Source organism: Sorex fumeus, unplaced genomic scaffold (genome assembly GCF_029834395.1).
Source record: "Sorex fumeus unplaced genomic scaffold, SorFum_2.1 ptg000001l, whole genome shotgun sequence".
Lineage (NCBI taxonomy): Eukaryota > Metazoa > Chordata > Mammalia > Eulipotyphla > Soricidae > Sorex > Sorex fumeus.
The window spans coordinates 2165920-2183594 of NW_026606058.1; the positions used below are offsets into that span (position 1 = coordinate 2165920).

The 17675-nt window shown below is 56.2% G+C and overlaps 1 protein-coding gene across 1 annotated transcript; it reads left to right on the top strand.

The window, feature by feature from the left end:
• Positions 1 to 551: 551 nt before the first annotated feature.
• Positions 552 to 17328, top strand: ANXA9 (annexin A9). The gene is made up of 13 exons (XM_056110688.1): positions 552 to 564; positions 11677 to 11758; positions 11858 to 11954; positions 12738 to 12832; positions 12965 to 13078; positions 13658 to 13748; positions 14362 to 14441; positions 14610 to 14669; positions 15136 to 15220; positions 15394 to 15489; positions 15567 to 15625; positions 16320 to 16442; positions 17221 to 17328. Exons 2-13 carry the CDS (start codon positions 11684 to 11686, stop codon positions 17281 to 17283), a joined length of 1038 nt encoding a protein of 345 aa, XP_055966663.1. The 5' UTR covers positions 552 to 564; positions 11677 to 11683; the 3' UTR covers positions 17284 to 17328.
• The last annotated feature ends 347 nt before the right edge of the window (positions 17329 to 17675 follow it).

Below are 17675 nucleotides of genomic sequence, written 5' to 3' on the forward strand. Positions count from 1 at the left end.
GAACTGGCCCCAATCCCCAGGATAGGTTGCAAGGGTGTTTACGCAGACTCGGTCTCTCAATTATGTTGTTTGGTGGTATGCTAGGGTCACTCCCTACAGGAGTCCACCGCAGTGCCTGGACCGAGTCCAGGGGTCCTGATGCAAAACACGTGCTTTTTATTGGCGGGGGTGTGGGGTGCGGAGAGGCTTACTCCATGCCAGGGGGCTTACTCCAGACTCAGTGCTGGGATGGTTTCAAAGGACCTAGTGGCTTGAAACTGTCCCCAACCCTTTGAGCCCTCTCCCTGACCCCCAGGTCTCTGAACCTTTGACCGGGGTCGGTCTTCCTGCCGGGAGCCAATCTGGAACCCAGAGCCCCATCTAAGCAAGCTAAGTGCTCTCCCACCGAGTCACATCTGGACCCAGTATGGCCCTTTTCCTACAGAGACTGACAGCAGTTTCTTCCCAGGACACCTAGTCCGGGTGGCTGAGCTCTGTTCTGGGGAAGAGAATGATCTCTGCTCGTGCAGCTGGGCTGTTTCTGGAAGACAGAACAGAATCTGACCCCATGTCTGCTTCTGCTGGGTAAGGAAGTGGGGCCCCAGGCCCAAACCCTCTTGAGCAGTGGCGGGCTGGTCCCTGCACCTGTTCCCCGAGGGCCTGTTTTCTGGCCCAGACCTGTCAGCAGTTCAGCAGCCTGGGGCCTCTTCCCTCTGCTGGCTGGCTGTCCTCATTACCGTATCTCTGACTTAATCACCGCCTTTGAGACTCGCCTTCTGTTCCAAAGGTCCTCGACTTTCCAAAGCGCCTTCCCCACACCCTCAAGCCTTTTACCTGAGTCTCATCCTTGGAGCCCACCTACCTAAGGTCAATTTTGGATCCTTCTCCCACCTCCCACCTCTGTCTGACTTGCTGCCCCGTCTTTGGCCTCCAAACCCTTTTCTTTCCCCGTGCCAGGCTTACCCCATGCCCCCCACCAGGTCGTTTGCTTATTTTGGGTTCCAAGAATGGAAACCAGGGGAGAAAAGTACAGCGGGGAGAGTGCTTGCCTTGTGTGTGGCTGGTCCTGGTTTGCTCTCCAGCAACTCTGAGCCCTCCTGGAGTGATCCCTGCAGACAGAGGCAAGAGTAAGCTCTGAGCACTGCCATGTATAGCCAAAAAAGAATCAAACCCAAGACTTCATACATGCCAGGCAGCCTTTTTCCCAGTTATACTTTTTGTTATTGAAAGGGAGGTGTTGGGGACCACCCCAAAGCGCTCAGGGCTTATTCCTGTTCTAGGGGATCACTCCTGGCAGGACTTAGGAAACCCTAGCAGGGAGGGGGATTGCATCAGAGTTGCCCCCTGCAAGGGAAGGGCCTTTCTGTGCCTCTTTCCGAACATGCCACGCTGTGCTCAGGACTTACTGCTGGCTCTGTGTTCAGGGATCAATCCTGGTGGACCTCAAACCCAGATCAGCTGCACGGAAGGCAAATGCCTCCAGGCTTACGATCACTCCACCCCTCCTCTACACCTTTTTCAGGGATCCCTCTTGGCAGTCCTTGGAAGGACTGAGGACTAGTTCACATGGGGGGGGGGGGGGGAGGGAGGGTTCCCAATCAATGCTTGTGAGAGTCACTTCCAACCGGAAGTTCAACTTACCTCTGGAGTCTGTGCAGTGATGGTCAGATCTGAGGACGATCAGATAACATTCAGGGACCATGTGGTAACCAGAGACACAACTTGGGGCCTCTACATGCTTGTCCCCTGCTCTTCAGCCATCTGAGCGAGTTTCTCATCACCAGTCAAACTTTCAAAGGGACCCGAGTAATAGTACAGCAGATTGAGTGCTTGCCTTGCGTATGACTGATCCGGGATTAATCCCTAGCACCCTATATAGTTGGTCCACTCAAGAGTGAGCCCTGAATGCCCTGCCACAGAGGCAGGGTGGGATGGGGGGATGGGGTGGGAGCGATATTATCCATGGTGGTGGAAATGGGCACTGGTGGAGGGATGGGTGTTTGATCACTGTATAGTCGAGACCCAAGCACAAAAATTTGTGGATCTACAACTGTACCTCATGGTGTTTCACCAATAAAAAAAAAAGAAAAAAAAGAAAAAAAAAAGTGAGCCCTGAAGGCTGGAGAGATAGTACAGCGAGTAGGGCAGTTGCCTTGCACGCGTCCAACCCGGGTTCGATTCCCAGCATCCCATATGGTTCCCTGAGCACCGCCAGGAGTAACTCCTGAGTGCAGAGCCAGGAATAACCCCTGAGCATCGCCAGGTATGACCCAAAAAGAAAAAAAAAAAATAGTGAGCCCTGAGCACCAAGCCAAGGGTAAGCACTGATCATGAGAGGTATGGAGGGGGAAAAAAATCTTAAAATAGTAGCAGAAGGTATTGAAGTGTGATTGTACATCAGTTGTGGCTGGACCCAGTTCAAATCTGGCCCATATGGTTCCCCAGCCTCACCAGGTGTGGTCCTTGAACACAGAGCTAGGAGTAAGGCTGGAGCACCACTGGGTGTGGCCTCAAACTTTGATACTTCAACAAAGACTTGTTTTGCTTTGGGATCACACACTCAGCCAAACTCAAAGGTTACTCCTGGCTCTGAGTTCAGGGATCACTCTTGGCAGTGCTTGGAGGACCATATGGGATGCCGGTGATTGAACCCCGGTCAGCCCCATGCAAGAGAAATATCCTACCCCTTGTACTATGGCTCAGGTCTCTCAAAAAATTTTTTTCAACAGAGGCAAGGAGGTAGGGCCCTTGCTCTGCTTGCATCTGACTCAAGTTCAATCCCTGGCAGGTCATATGTTCCCCCCTCCCCCACCCACTGCACTGCCATAAGTGATCCCTGAGCACAGCTGGGTGTGGCCCAAACAAACAAAAAAAGAAGAGTAATGGGAGGGCCAAGGGAAAAGCTGGAAAGAGCAGCAGAGCTCAAGTTTAGCGTGCAGGAGGCCCACTCATGTTCTGTCCGTGGCCCTGCATGGACCCCCAAGTACCATCCGGAGCAAGCACCGAGCCAGGAGTAGCCCCAGAGCACCACTATGTAGAACAAAAACAGTTTGTGGGGGGAAAGATTTGGGGTAGAGTTCAGCTAGGCCAGGCCTGAAAAATAAAGATAAGAGAAAGTACTCCTCCCATGACTGAAGAGAAGGTAGATAAGGAAAAGAGCCTCCCGCAGCCACCTTCCAGCAATGCTACTCGTCTTTCTACATGCTTAGGACACTCCAACACACATGCCCCAGCTCACCCCAGCTCACCAGCTCAGCAGAGCCAACCCCCACCGCTCTGGGCTGGCACCTGCCCCACCCGTGGTGCCCACAACCTGCCTACCTGACTCACATCCTCTGCATGGGCTGCCAACGTGTCCGACCTCCCCAGGCCGTTTGCCCGGGACTGGGGTTTCTAGGTAGATGTCTGGGAAGAGCTGATATGGACCTCCACTGTGGAAAGTGGGTCCTACCAGGGCAGGGAGTGCATTCGCTTTGCACACGACAGACATGGGTTCGATCCCCGGCATCCCATATGACCCCCCAAGCACTGCCAGAAGCAATCTCTGAGTGCAGAGCCAGGAGCAACCCCTGAGAACCCCCAGGTATAGCCAAAAAAAAAAAAAAAACCCAAGAGGACCAATTGCCAAGAGAAACATATGTATTGTTAAATCATGCTCTGCGAAATGTTTGCAGAAAAACAATGTAGCCTTAGAGTTGGAATTAATGAGCCAATGAGGCTCTCTCACTGCCTGCCCCGTGTTTCACCAAGACAGACCCATGCCCACAGCAGTCAAACGTTTCTCATGTGAGTGATGAGGAAAATGGTGAGCTAGGAGAGCTGGATCCTGGGGACCCTCAGTTTGTCCTGTGTCACCTGAGGACAGAGGGCAGCTCCACAATCTCCAGCAAGTCTGAAATCTTAGGTGAGAGGTGAAAGTAGAGGTCATAGGTGTTTTTTTTTCTTTTTTTTGCTTTTTGGGTCACACCCAGCGATGCTCAGGGGTTACTCCTGGCTCTGCACTCAGGAATTACTCCTGGCGGTACTCGGGGAACCATATGGGATGCTGGGAATCGAACCCAGGTTGGCCGGGTGCAAGGCAGACGCCCTACCCGCTGTGCTATCGCTCCAGCCCCCAAGGGGTCATAGTTTTTTTTGTCCAATTACTATATTAATTAAGCAGCACCAGGCCCTGGAGTGGAACAAGGTCAAGGCCTCTCCCTGTAGCACTGGGGATTGAGAGCCCCATCCTGTCTCCCATCTCCTCGCTCCTCCCCCGCTTCTGAGCAGGGTCAGTGGGGTCAGAGGGCAGACACCCACCTGTGGCTCTCGTCCTGGCCCTGTTTTCCCCAGAACTCCCGGGGTGGACCTACCGGTGGATCTGGGGTGGATCTCAGGGTGGGACTCTGGAGTTGATCTTGGGGTGGATCTCAGGGTGGGTCTCCGGGGCTAGTCTTGGGGTGGGCCTCTGGGTGGTTTATCTCACCAGACCCCCCAGCCAGAGCCCGCCTCTTCACTGGCCGCTAGAGGGCTCCGACGGCTCAGCCGCTTCCCGCTCCCTCTAGTGGCCAGTTGGGGATTTGTAAGAAAGAACTTGGAGGCGGGTGAAGAGAAACAGTTACCATTAGAACAGTGCTACAGAGTAACATTCTGACTTAAGTATTTTCCGTCCTATGCCAAGTGTTTTATAATTGAGTAATAGAGTGACATTGATCTATTGAATTCCAAAACACCTATAATAGAAACATTATTGCTATTTCTGTTTCTCCCACGGGCTGGAGCAATAGCACAGCCGGAGGGCGTTTGCCAGCCAGCCCGGGTTCGATTCCTCGGCCCCTCTCGGAGAGCCCGGCAAGCTGCCGAGAGTATCTCGATATATTCAATATGCCAAACACAGTAACAACAAGTCCCAAATATGCCAAACACAGTAACAAGTCCCAAAATGGAGACGTTACTGGGCCCGCTTGAGCAAATCGATGAACAACGGGAGGACAGAGTTTGTTTCTACCATGTGTGAGGGTGGGGGGGGGGGCTGCTCCTGGTAGCGTCCCAGATCCACCGAGGTCTTGATGAGCAGAGTGTGTGTACCAGCCTCTGCTGCCCCCTGCTGCACCTCCTCCCTTTGACGATGGAGCCAGGAGAATTCATGGCTCAGGGCACTTACCTGGCGCACCCGAGGTCATGAGTCCAAAGCTGGTGTCGTCCACAAGCACTGACAGGACCCAGAGAGCCCAGCTCTTCAGCATTCCCCAGAGGGGCAAGGTAGCTCAATGGGTAGAGAGCAGTTAGGGTGGGGTGGGAGAGATAGCAGAGTGGGTAGGGCATCTGCCTTGCATGCGGCCGACTCGGGTTCAATCCCTGGTGTCCCATATGCTCCGCTGAGCACTGCCAGGAGTAATTCCTGAGTGCAGAGTCAGGAGTAATCCCTGAGCATTGCTCTGTGTGACCAAAAAAAGAGAAAAAAAAAAAAAGAATCTGGGGGACTTGCATAAATCTTGGCAGTGCCTACACATGTGAAGTTTTTGATTGATCCCCCAAGTGGGAAAACATCAAAAAGTAACTAGAAGGCTGGAGAGATAGCACAGCGGGGAGGGCGTTTACCTTGCCCGCGGCCGACCCGGGTTCAACTCCCAGCGTCCCCTAGGGTCCCCTGAGCACTGCCAGGAGTAACTCCTGAGTGCAGAGCCAGGTGTAACCCCTGTGCATCGCCAGGTGTAACCCAAAAAAACAACAAAAAAAAATTAACTAGCGCAGAGCAGAGGTTAAGGATCCTGAATTCGGTGCAGCTGACCCTAGTTTGAGCCTTGACACAAATATTTCCCCAAGCACCACCAGGGGTCACTCTGGAGCTCAGAGCCAGGAATAACCCCTGATCACTGCCAGGTGTGGCCTGAACCATCCGCCCAAAGTTAACTGAGACAAGGAAGATCACTCTTGATCAGGCGCTGCTAAACCAGTGCAGGGACCAAGTTCAAACACTGGCACCACAAGGTTCCCTTTCCCCACCACCCTGGAGCCCCAGGAGAGCACTGACAGGCATTGCCTCTTAGCCCTGCTCCAGAGACTCCAGAAATAAATAGCCTGTGGCCACAGGCTTGCGAAGACCACAGACAGGAAGGTGTTGGAATTCCTATTTCTGCAACCCACAGACCAGTTCTGAATCATGAGGGGGTCCAGGGGGCTGCAGAGATAGCAAGGGAGAGGGGAACTTGCCTTGACTTGGTTTTGATCGCCAAGCACCCTAAATGGCCTCCCAAATACTGGCAGGTATGATGTCTAAATGCAGGGCCAGGTATGGACCCCCAAACCAGAAAAAAATCCTCTGGTTTCAGAACCTTTGCTTTCAATCACCAAATTGAAATTAATCCTCCCTCCCCTTTTTGTTATTTTGTTTTGGGTGCTCAGGGCTTCCTCTTGGGTCTGCACTCAGAAATCACTCCTGGAGGGCTCATTGAACCATATGGGTCCGGGAGATCAAACCCGGGCCAGCCATGTTCAAGGTAAATTTCTTTCCTGTTGTGTTCAAGCCCCTCCTTGATGTTGGGGGGAAAATCTGCCTCTAGCTTTCTGTGTTGGTATACCGGAAAAGAGCAAAATCAGCACGAGAGATTTTTGGGTCCAGTGTGGTAGCACATCAGATACAGCACCTGCCTTGCATGTGACTGACCCCCGTTCACTTCCCCAACGTCCCATGGATGGTTCCCCAAACACCAGCAGGAGCAATTTCTGAGTGCAGAGCCGGAGTATTGCCCAGGTATGGCCAAGAAATAATAAAACAAAACAAGCACAAGAAAGATTGTTAAGAGAAAAGACGAGCTTAGGTAGAGACTTAAAAGCTGATTGAGGCCAGGGCCAGAGCTATCCCTGCGCATTGAGCATCACCGGATGTGACCCTCCCCCCTTTTAAAAAAATAAGCTGATTGAGACTAGTGGAGGGTTTGTGTGATCTTTCCAGCAAGGTTATTTGTCTCTGAAAGTGGGAGATACATTTGGCAGGGGGGTTCCAGAATTTTCAGAAAAAAGAGGGAGAGGGAAGGTAGGTCAAAGGACAGAGACGTGCCAGAGCCCTGAGCACGGTCCTGGCACCGCATGGTCCCCAAGGGCTGTGAAGGAGTCCCTGAGAACTTCCCAGTGTGGCAGAGACAGACTGACAGAGTGGAGGGAGAGAGGAAGAGAAAGGGAGAGGGGAGAGAGAGAGAAAGACAGGGAGGGAGAGAGCTTCTCTCCTAGTCTCTAGGATGAAGTGGGCAAGTGGGAAGTCCTTGTCCCTCCCAAATCAGAAGAAACCCAAGGCAAAGATTTTCTGGGGGGTGGAGGCACACCCAGCAGTGCTCAGGGTTACTTTTCGCTCTGCAATCAGGAATTACTCATGGCGGGGTGCTCGGGGAGCATATGGACCTGTCAAGGCATGCCCCCTCCCCACTGTACTATCACTCAGTCCCAGTCAAAGTTATCTGACTGTTATCAGTCGTTCTTTTGGAATATAGAGGATTTGGGTGGTTCTCCAAAAGAAAGTCTCCTTGTAGAGTGGGAGAGTCCAGAGCAGAAGCGGGAAGCTTGAGACACGACCTCTGAGTGACCCGTCCTGGGGGCTAGGTGAGGCCACACATCAGAGTCATGCCGGGAACAGAGCAGAAGCCACTGGACTCATTGGGTTGGGTGAGCAGGACAGAGCAGGGCCACAGACACAGTAAGCAAACACCTAGTGAAATCTAAAGCAAAATCTGATCGTACCAAACATTACATAGGTCATCAGAAAAGACTTTTTGATGGGGGTATGGTGCCGCCAACAGGTCAATCTGTACCTGTGAGGCGAGTGCATCAGCAGCCTGATGGCGCCTTCAGACTTTCAGATACCCCAAAATTGCTGCTGTGCCTTTGGTCAGACCCCAAATATTTGGGGCAAAGTTTACCAAGAAAGTAAACGGCCAAAAGTTAGGTATGTGGGAGACATACCCACAAACCACCTCCAGCTCAGCTATATAATTGGAGGCATGGCCTCTCTGGTTCCTGATCGAACTGCTTAACAGCCATGATCCCAGAGACTCAGAAACAAATCTCAAAATCCAGCGGCAGAAATGTGTCCAGACCCCACAGTAGGTTACTGTCACCGGGCCACCCCAGGGGGAAAAGGGTGTTGTCCCTCCACCTGCTCCCCCTTGGCGGCTCTGTGGCTGCCATCCTCCAGAGGCCATTGGACAGTCAGGTTTGGGCCCTCAGTGAAGAGAAACGTGGGGTCTCACGGGATGGGGGCAGAGGTGGCCCTTTTCTCCCCGTCCCAATGAGACCCCAAGTCTCTGCCCACTAATGGTCACTCTGGCTCCTGATCAAGCTGCTTAATGGCCATGATCCAAGACACTCAAGAACAAATCTCAGAACCCCGCAGGTTTTGGCAGAAATCCCTCAAGATTTAATCATTAAAATTTCGGAATTTCAAAATCACGCAGCCACTACTGCGACCATGCGACATTACATGTTATTCATAACCAGGAATAGAAAACAAATTCTCTACCGTTGCCTTTTCAGCAGATCTGAGTGTTGGGGTAAAATCTCAAATAATAATGGTGGGTCTGTGTCAAAATATTGTATGTAATCAAAGTAGAGAGAGTAATGTGGAAATGGTCTGCCCCACAGGTAGGGGGGTGGGGGTATACTGGGGTTTTGGGGGGTGGAGAATGGGCACTGGTGAAGGTACAGGTGTTTCATTGTATGACCGAGACTTAAACCCGAAAGCTTTGTAACTGCTCTCACGGTGATTCAATAAATAAAATTATAAAAAATGAAAAAAAAAGTAAGGTGGAGTTCATGCCCAATTCAATCAGCTAATCAGTGGATAAATAAATAGCAGTACTCGGGGCTGAAGTGATAGCACAGCGAGTAAGGCGTTTGCCTTGCACGCAGCCAACATGGCTGACACAGGTTCGATTCCCAGCACCCCATATGGTCCCCTGAGCACCGCCAGGAGTGATTTCTGAGTGCATGAGCCAGGAGTAACCCCTGAACATCGCCGGGTGTGACCCAAAAAGAAAAAAAAAAAAGAAATAAGATCAAGGGGCTGGAGTGATAGCACAGTGGGTAGGGCATTTGCCTTGCACGCGGCCGACCCAGGTTCAATTCCCAGTATCCCATATGGTCCCCTGAGCACCGCCAGGAGCAATTCCTGAGTGCATGAGCCAGGAGTAACCCCTGCCTGAGCATCGCGGGGCGTGACCCAAAAAGCAAAAAAATAAAAATAAAAAAATAAAAAATAAATAGCAGTACTCCTACATAAAAAAAGGAAAAGAAAAGACTTTTTGGGAGGAGAAATAGGGGAGTGAAATGGTTTGATTTAGAGAGACACGAGAGAACATGGGGGTGGGGATGGTGGAGAGATGGGACGGGGTTCAGGTTCATGCTTTGCAGTCTGACCCTGGTTTGATGCCTGGCATGGCATATGTCCCCAAAGCACCACCAGCGGTCGCTCAGAGCCAGAAATACTCTGAGCACTGCTGTTAGTGGCCCCAACTGCCCCTCTCAAATAATCATCATCACTGGGGCCTGAGAGATCAATGACTGAGCACCTGCTTGGCGTGTAGGAAGGTTGGGTTCAGTGCCTGGCATCTAAGGTCTCTGAGTACCACCGAGGGTGACTCTTGGCAGAGCACAGAGTCAGGAGTAGCTCCTGAACATTGCTGGGTGTGTCCCAGAAACAAAACAATTATAATAATTGAAGCTGCCACCTTAGCACATCCTGGTGCCTGTCTTTGTTTTGGCTTTTTGTTTTTGGGTGGGGCTCAGGAACCTTAGGAGGTGCCAGGGATCGAACCTAGGTCAGCCTTGTGCAAAGCAAGTGCCTTCCCCACTGTATCATCACTCAGGCTCAGGGTTTATTTTTGTTGTTGTTGTTGTTTGGAGTGGGGAGCAGAGAGCAGGGAGAGCTTCACTGTAAGAGGCAAGAACCTGGGACTGGAGTGATAACACAGCGCGTAGGGCGTTTGCCTCGGACGTGGCCGACCCAGGTTCGATTCCCAGCATCCCATATGGTCCCTGAGCACCGCCAGGAGTAATTCCTGAGTGCAGAGCCAGGAGTAACCCCTGAGCATCGCTGGGTGTGACCCCAAAAAGCAAAAAAAAAAAAAAAAAAGAGGCAAGAACCTGAACCTCAGTGGTAGAGAGAAGCAGCTCGTGGCGTCATGTCTCTGAGAGTTGTTAGTTTTTGTTTTGTTTGGGGGCCATACCTGGCTGTGCTCAGAGCTGACACCAGACTCTGTGCTCTGGGATCACGAGACCATATGTGTTTCCAGGGATCAAACCCAGGTGGTCACGTGCCAGGACAGCGCCCTCCTGCCGTTCTATCATTCTGACTCCTTTTTGTTTCGTTTTCATCCCCAGGACCTCATGTGTGTAATACAGCTCTAGTCCAGAGCTGCTTCCCGGGCCCTGGGGCCTGTCTTTGGAGACCCAGGGGACCTTGCGTGAAGGAGCAGCAGAGGAAGGAGGCAGTCCAGCCTCTTGGTCCCCGGGGAGTCAGGAAAGAGGCTTCAGCCACATTCTGAAGACAGCTGAGAAGTGGGAGAGCTGCCTGCTCGGGGGGGCCCCTGGGGTGCTGCCCCCTTCAGGCCCACCACCCTGCACCCCAGTCTCAGAGCACCCCAGCCCTGGAGCCGGCGGCTGAGGGTCTCCCTGCACCTCTGCCAGCCCCGACAGCCAAAAGGCAGCAGCAGGAGTGGCCTCAGTGGGGCCGGGTGCCCTGGTCTCCTGGGTCTTGCCCGCGTCTACGGGGAACACCCTTGGCATTTTTCTCTCTTGACTCTGCTAATTGGCTCTGGCCCTGAATGCCAGCGCCTCCTTCCGCAGCCCTCACCCGGACTCAGGCAGGGCCCTCCAGCAGTGTCTGGGCTGGGACCCCTCTGGGTGCAGGCTGGGGTACCCAGCTGGTATGTGCCCCAGCAGGTTCTCACCTATCAGCCCTGACATCAGTCTGGAGCCTCGGACCTGCCCCGGGGAGGGGAAGCAGAGGCCTGGCCAGGGCCGCCTCTGGGGTGTCGGAGCTGGCCTGGCCTGCGGGGGGCGGGCAGGAGAGCTGCTGGCCCAGGCGGAGCAGGGAAGTCCAGCTCCCAGGAGGTGCTCTGAGATGTTTGGGGTGACCAATACTGCCTGGTCCTCTCCCACGCGGGGAGGGGCCAGAGCCAGGACAGCAGCTGGGCCGGCCCCTCAAAGGCATCTGGGCAGCACTCAGCCCGGCGCCTCCCAGGCCAGAGCAGCGGCCACTTGGCAACAGTAGCCTGGACACCACCTCGCTCCCTGCCGCTCTGGGTAAGCTGGCCCTGCCCTCCGGCTCGGGGGAGGAAGCTTTGCTCCTCCCTCAGCGGGCGCCTGGAGGGTCCCCCTGCCCGGGCACAGAGGGGCAGGGGCAGCTGTGCAGCCCTTTGGGGTCTGGTGGGGCGCTGACAGGTGCTTTCTGGGGGCTTCTCTCGCACCCCTGTCCCTGGCCAGGCCCTTGGGAGGCTGGGCCCAGGAGGGTCTCTCACTGCGGGGCCAGGGAGGGTCTGTCCCGGGCAGCCCGAAGCATCCCGCCTGCTCGGCCAATCCTGCTCGGCCCCTACCTCCTCCACAGCGCCAGTCTCCAAACCGGCCGAGCAGGTCGATGTTCTCTCTGCCACAGGGAAAGACCAGGCCTGGGAGCCCAGCTGCGTGGGTCTTGGGGGCCCAGGGACCCCAGGCCTCTCCCTCCCGCAGGGTCACCATGTCTGTAAGCGGCGCCGATGCAGCGACACCTCTGACCCAGGAGATCCTCCGTCACCTGGGCCTGGCCACCAAGGTAGGCACTGCCTGGCTGCGGGCACTGACCCAGACCAGCTCAGGGGAGGGGCTGTGGAGGGGCCTTTGGGGGAGACCCCCATGACCCTGTGCTCCCCAGACTGCTGCATGGGGGACTCTGGGGACCCTCAGGACCTTCCTGAGCTTCAGCGTGGACAAGGATGTGCAGAGACTACTGAAAGCCATCACGGGCCAAGGTGAGCGTGAGGCGAGTGCTGGGCCGAGGCACTGGGGACAGGGTGGGTGTCGGCAGGCTCAGCTCCCTGTTCCCCTGCGCCCCGTGCCTGTGGGCTCCGTGTCCTCCTCTCTCTCCCTGAGTGAGTCTTAGTGTTTCCACTTGGAAGATGAGAACTAGATTCAGAGAGGTGAAGACATCTGTCCAGGTCACACAGCTCGCTGTGGGGAAACTGGGATTTGACTCTAAATCTGTGAGGCCCGGCTTGGAGCAAGAGCACTGTGTGAAGGCGCTGACGTCACTGTGTCCCACCGGGCCCCATTCTCGGCACCCCAGAGTCCCCCGAGCATGCCAGGAGTGAGTGATCCCTGAATGTAGAACTAGGAGGAAGCCCCGAGCACCGCTGGACATGGCCCTCCCCAGCCCCACCTGTGAGCGCCAGACCACTGCATCTTCCACTGATAACGCAGACAAGTGGGGGTAGATGGCACTCCAGGCCTCCTGAGCTGTGACCTGTGACCCCTCTCTATGACCTGTGACCTCCCATCTCTGTGTGAACTGTGACTTCCCGTCTGTGGCCGGTGACTGCCCCTTCTCTTCTTTGCGACCACACGTGGTTGTGATGGGCCATAGTCGCGCCCCTCCTGCAGGGCTGGGGGTCACACGTCAGAGTTGCTCTGCCCACAGTGCTCACACATCTAGTGGCGCTTATCCATGAGGCTCCCGCCCTTACTCAGGAGGTCCTGAGCCCCAGGCACTGGGGGCCACCCGGGCAGCCCCGCACACGGCCCGATCCCATGCGCAGGTGTGGACTGCCACGCCATCGTGGACGTGCTGACCAACAGGAGCAGAGAGCAGAGGCTGCTCATTTCCCGAGCCTTCCAGGAGCGCACCCAGCAGGTGGGGCCCAACACTCTCCCTGTGCCCCTGCGGGCAGCCACGGCCGCGTGAAGTGGGGCTGGACGCGGGACAGAGGCTGCCGGCCCGTGATGACCCGCACCTGCAGTACCCTCCTGGGACCCTCGGTTGTAGGAGCTGCTGACGGCCCTGCAGGCGGCGCTGTCGGGGCCCCTGGAGAAGCTGGTGGTGGCACTGCTGCAGCCGGAGGTCCAGCTGGATGCCCAGGAACTGAGGACAGCCCTGAAGGTACCCAGCTGGGGCCCGGGGAAAGGCCTTCAGAGACGGGCCGGAGAGAGACAGCACAGCAGGGAGGGCGTCTGTCTTGCTCACAGCCCACCTGGAGTCCATCCTCCGCCCCTCATATGGTACCCCGAGCCCAGCAGGAATGATCCCTGAGTGCAGTCAGGAGTGGCCCCCGAGTACCGCCAGGTGTGGCCCAAACTAAACCGGAACCGCTGACTCCGAGAAGCAGATGTGTCCAGTGGCCAAGCCAGGCTGCCTCTGCCTCTGTGCTGGGGGCAGGCGTTGCTCCCGGCAGTGCTCAAGGGACCCCCAAGGTGCCAAAATCAAACCCAGGGCTTTTTGTGTGCCAGGCCCGTGCAGTCCGCTGAGCTCTCTGAACCCCATCTGCATTTGTTTTTTCTTTTTGGGTCCCACCCGGCGATGCACAGGGGTTACTTCTGGCTCTGCACTCAGGAGTTACTCCTGGCGGTGCTCAGGGGACCATATGGGATGCTGGGAATCAAACCCGGGTCGGCCGTGTGCAAGGCAAACGCCCTACCCGCTGTGCGATCGCTCCAGCCTCCCCATCTGCATTTCTTAAAGGACTCAGGCTCGGTCAAGGATGTGGCTGTAGAAATTCTTGCCACCCGAAGCCCAGCGCAGCTGCAGGAGTGCCTGGCTGTCTACAGACAAGGTGAGAGCCTGAACGAGGAGCCCGCAAGCTGGAGAGCGTCTGTCCCCTCCAGTCCTGGGTCCACTGGAGGCTCATCTGGGGACCTGTCTATCCCGTCCCCAGCTGTGTTCAGTCTCCCGGGGGAGAGGCTGAGGTGAGCATCGGGGAGTCGAGCTGTGATTAACCGTCTCAGCGGGCTCCGGGGAAGATGCCAGTAATGACACGGCTGGGCACTGTGTCCCCAGGGATCTGTGCCACCTTTATGGTGTCCTCAGCCCCGGGGCAGGGCAGGGAGTACCACGGGGGCCAACCTGAGTCACAGGTGGGGTGTCCCGTCTCAGGCCCCTGCGCACCCACTAATTGGTGATGAGCTGTTTCTCTTTCTCACTCTGGGGGGTTCACACCCCACATTGCTCAGAGGCGACTTCCTGCTTGCAGCTCACTCAGGTGGGGTTTGGGGTACCAATGGGATTCCGGAGACATACCTAGGCGGGCACCTCCGGGCAGAGCTGTCTCTCTGACCCTGTCCCGGGGGGTTCCATGGCTCCAAGCACGGTGGGGGACAGCAGAGCAAGGACCCTGGCATTCCTGCACCGGGATGACTGGGATTCAGGGACTCCCGCTCACCCTCCAGATTTCCAGGCTGAGGCTGAGGAGGACATCAGATCTGAAACCAGTGGCGTCCTGCGGGACTTGCTACTCATGCTGGCCAAGGTGAGGAAGGTCACACAAGGGAAGCGGCGCTGTGGGTGCGTGGAGGTCGGCCGTGTGGGCGCGGGGGGAAGGGACGGCCGTGTGGGTGCGTGGCGGGGGAGTGCCAAGGCTGCCTGGCGAGGTCCTGGCAGCTCCCCTCACAGCCTCCTCACAGACTTCATCCCCTAGGGTGGCCGGGACAGCTGCTCGGGCATCATCGACTATAACCTGATGGCACAGGACACCCAGGTGCGGGGCCTGCAGGGCGTGGTACTGGGGTGCACTCCTCCTCTGCACCCGCTTGTCCTCAGGCCTGTCCTGGAGGTGACATGATGACGGGGACATGCAGGTCAGGCGGAGGCATCTCTCCCCCGCCTGGCTTGTGACCTCGCAGGAAATGACCCTGATGTTCTCTCAGGGACATTGGGGGCCAGAACCAGGAGGGTTGGTTGGTTTGGTTTGGTTTTTTAGCTTGGAGGACACACCTACTGGTGCTCAAGGGTCACACCCGGCTCGGTGCTCAGGGATCCCAACTGGCAAACTCAGATGCCAGGGATCAAACCCAGGTCAGCTCAGTGCAAGGCCAGCGCCCTCCCTGCTGCCCTGCAGCTCCGCCCTCTTGTTCTGACCCTGAATTGCGCTTCCATCATCAGGGTAGGCCCTGGGAGCGTGTGCCCTGGTGAATCAGTGACTCTGCCTCACCCCTCCCTTCCAGGCACTCAGGCAGGCAGAGGCAGGCGACATGGGGGCAACGTGGGTCCCCATCTTCACGCAGCGAAGCGCGGAGCACCTTGTCCGAGGTACGCTCGGGCCTTCTCCGGGCCCAGCTCCACTGGTGACTGCGTGGGGCCCCTCCCAGCTCGATGCCAGGGTGATGCTGGGGATCACAGCTGGGGCCCCCACGTGCACAGTGCTCCGCCCTCGCCTATGAGAACAGCCCTTTCTCCAACCCCTGCATCCCCCCCCCCCACAGTGTTTGACCAATACCAGCAGCACGCTGGGCACGCGGTGGAGAGAACCATCCAGGACCGTTTCCAGGGTGCTGCACAGGCGGCCCTGCTGAGCCTCGGTAGGGGCTGGCGGGTGGGGGGCCAGGGCTCCTCACGGGGAGAGTGGCCGCACCTTCACCCTCACTCTTGCTTCCAGTCTTGGCCATCAGGAACACGCCGCTCTACTTTGCTGACAAGCTTCATCAGGCTCTGCAGGTGAGGGCGACACGCCTCCCCCCCTCTGAGCACACAGGCCGCAGGTGCCCCTGGCCAGAGAGGAAGGGCCCGCTGCAGCCCAGTGCCGCAACTCGCTGTCCGTTTCCGAACATCTTCTCAAGAACTGAGAGGCAGCACAGCAGGGAGGGCACTGGCTGAGCCGGGTCCCAGCCCTGGGCCTCTGAGTCCACCAGGAATGATCCCTGAGCACTGAGTCAGGAGTAAGCCCTGAGCACTGCTGGGTGTGGACCAACAGTTCCCTTCACAGGCCTTTCCCACCCCTTTCTGAGTCCTGACCTTAGGAGTGGCCTCCCTCTGCCCAGCACTGGGCCAGGGAAGGCTCGTGGAGTGAGAAGTCCAGCCTCCAGCTGCAACGCCCCCCTACACTGGTGCTGCTTTAGCTTCCTGACCCCCCCCCTAATGTGGGGTTCTCCTTTATTTTGGTTTTGGCCCAGTGGTGCTTAGAGTTGACTCCTGATTTTGAGTCCGGGATTACTCCTGGCACTGCTCAGGGGACCATATGAGATGTCGGGAATCCAAGTTGGGTTGGCCGCACGCAAGGCAAGCACCCTCCGGTGCTGTACTATCACTCCAGCCCCTAGAGTCCTCAATTTCCTCGACTCTAACCTTACCAAATAATTCATTTCACTCTGAGAATCTTCCCCCCCCCACCCCCACTCCCCGCCTCTCCCAGGAACCCGAGCCCAGTTTCCAGGCACTCACCCGCATTCTGGTGTCCAGGAGCGAGACTGACCTTCTCAGCATCAGGGCTGAGTTCAGAAGGAGATTCGGCAAGTCTCTGTACTCTTCCATCCAGGTGAGGACTCACTCCGAGTGGGTCTCCCGCCCCCCGCACTGCCTGGGCTGGAGAAAGGCCTGGCCCTGGGGAAGCCCAAAGTTCCTGGAGTGAGGGGGCTTCGGCCATAGAAAGTTCTGGGTAAGCACGAGGCAGGCAGGAGCATCTGAGCTGTGGTATTCAGGGGCTTCCCAATTCACTCTTTTTGGTTTTTTCTTTCATAAACAAGGTACTGTTTATTTTAATTTTGTTTTTTTGAGTCACACGTAGCAATGCTCAGGGCTTACTCCTGTCAGGCTCAGGTACGGAGGACCATATGGGATGCCAGGGATCAAACTGCATCAAAGTTTGATCAAGGCAAGGGAAGCACCCTCCCCGTTGTACTATCACTCCAGCCCTGAGGTATTTTGTACTGAATGAAGCCGTGCTTAGAAAGATGTGGAGGAGAGAGAAAGCAGGGAAATATTCAAGAAAGAACATGGGGGGGGGGGGCTGGAGCAATAGCACAGTGGGGAGGGCATTTGCCTTGCACGCGGCTGACCCGGGTTCGATTCCCAGCATCCCATATGATCCCCTGAGCACCGCCAGGAGTGATTCCTGAGTGCAGAGCCAGGAGTAACCCCTGTGCATCGCCAGGTGTGACCCAAAAAGCAAAAAAAAAAAAAAAAAAAAAAAAGGACATGGGCTTCTACAGAGTAGAAATAACTGAGCAAAGAAACAGACCACAATCAAGACACACTCCGGGGCGGACACAGGCTCGAGGGGCCAGTCCCTGACTCACTCTTGACTCTGTTGGCAGGACGCTGTGACAGGGGACTGCCGGTCAGCGCTGCTCGGCCTGTGCAGGGCAGAAGACATGTGAGGCACCTGCCTGCTTCTCCGAGCTGCAGGAGCCAGGCTGGGGTCCCACTGGACAGCCCCTGAGGACCACATTGTACCTCTGTCCCCCACTGGCTCTCTTGGGCCTCTTGTGGCTTCTGCCCTGTCCTTCCTCCTGCTCTCTGACCGCAATATCTCACTGATTCCTGAATGATTCTGGCCGGTGTCTCTGCTGACCTTGGGGTGGGGCAGGAAACTGCAGAGACCTTTGATGTGTGCCTGGCCAGCCTGCCCACAGGAAGCCCTGGCCCAGCTCCAGCGAGCAGCGCTTTCCCCTACAGCCCCTCTCTCTCTCTGTGTCCCTCGTTATTTTCTCTTCCCCAGGAAGTAGTGAGAAACAGGTCGCAAAGCACTACCAGTGGGGGTGGCACGGGG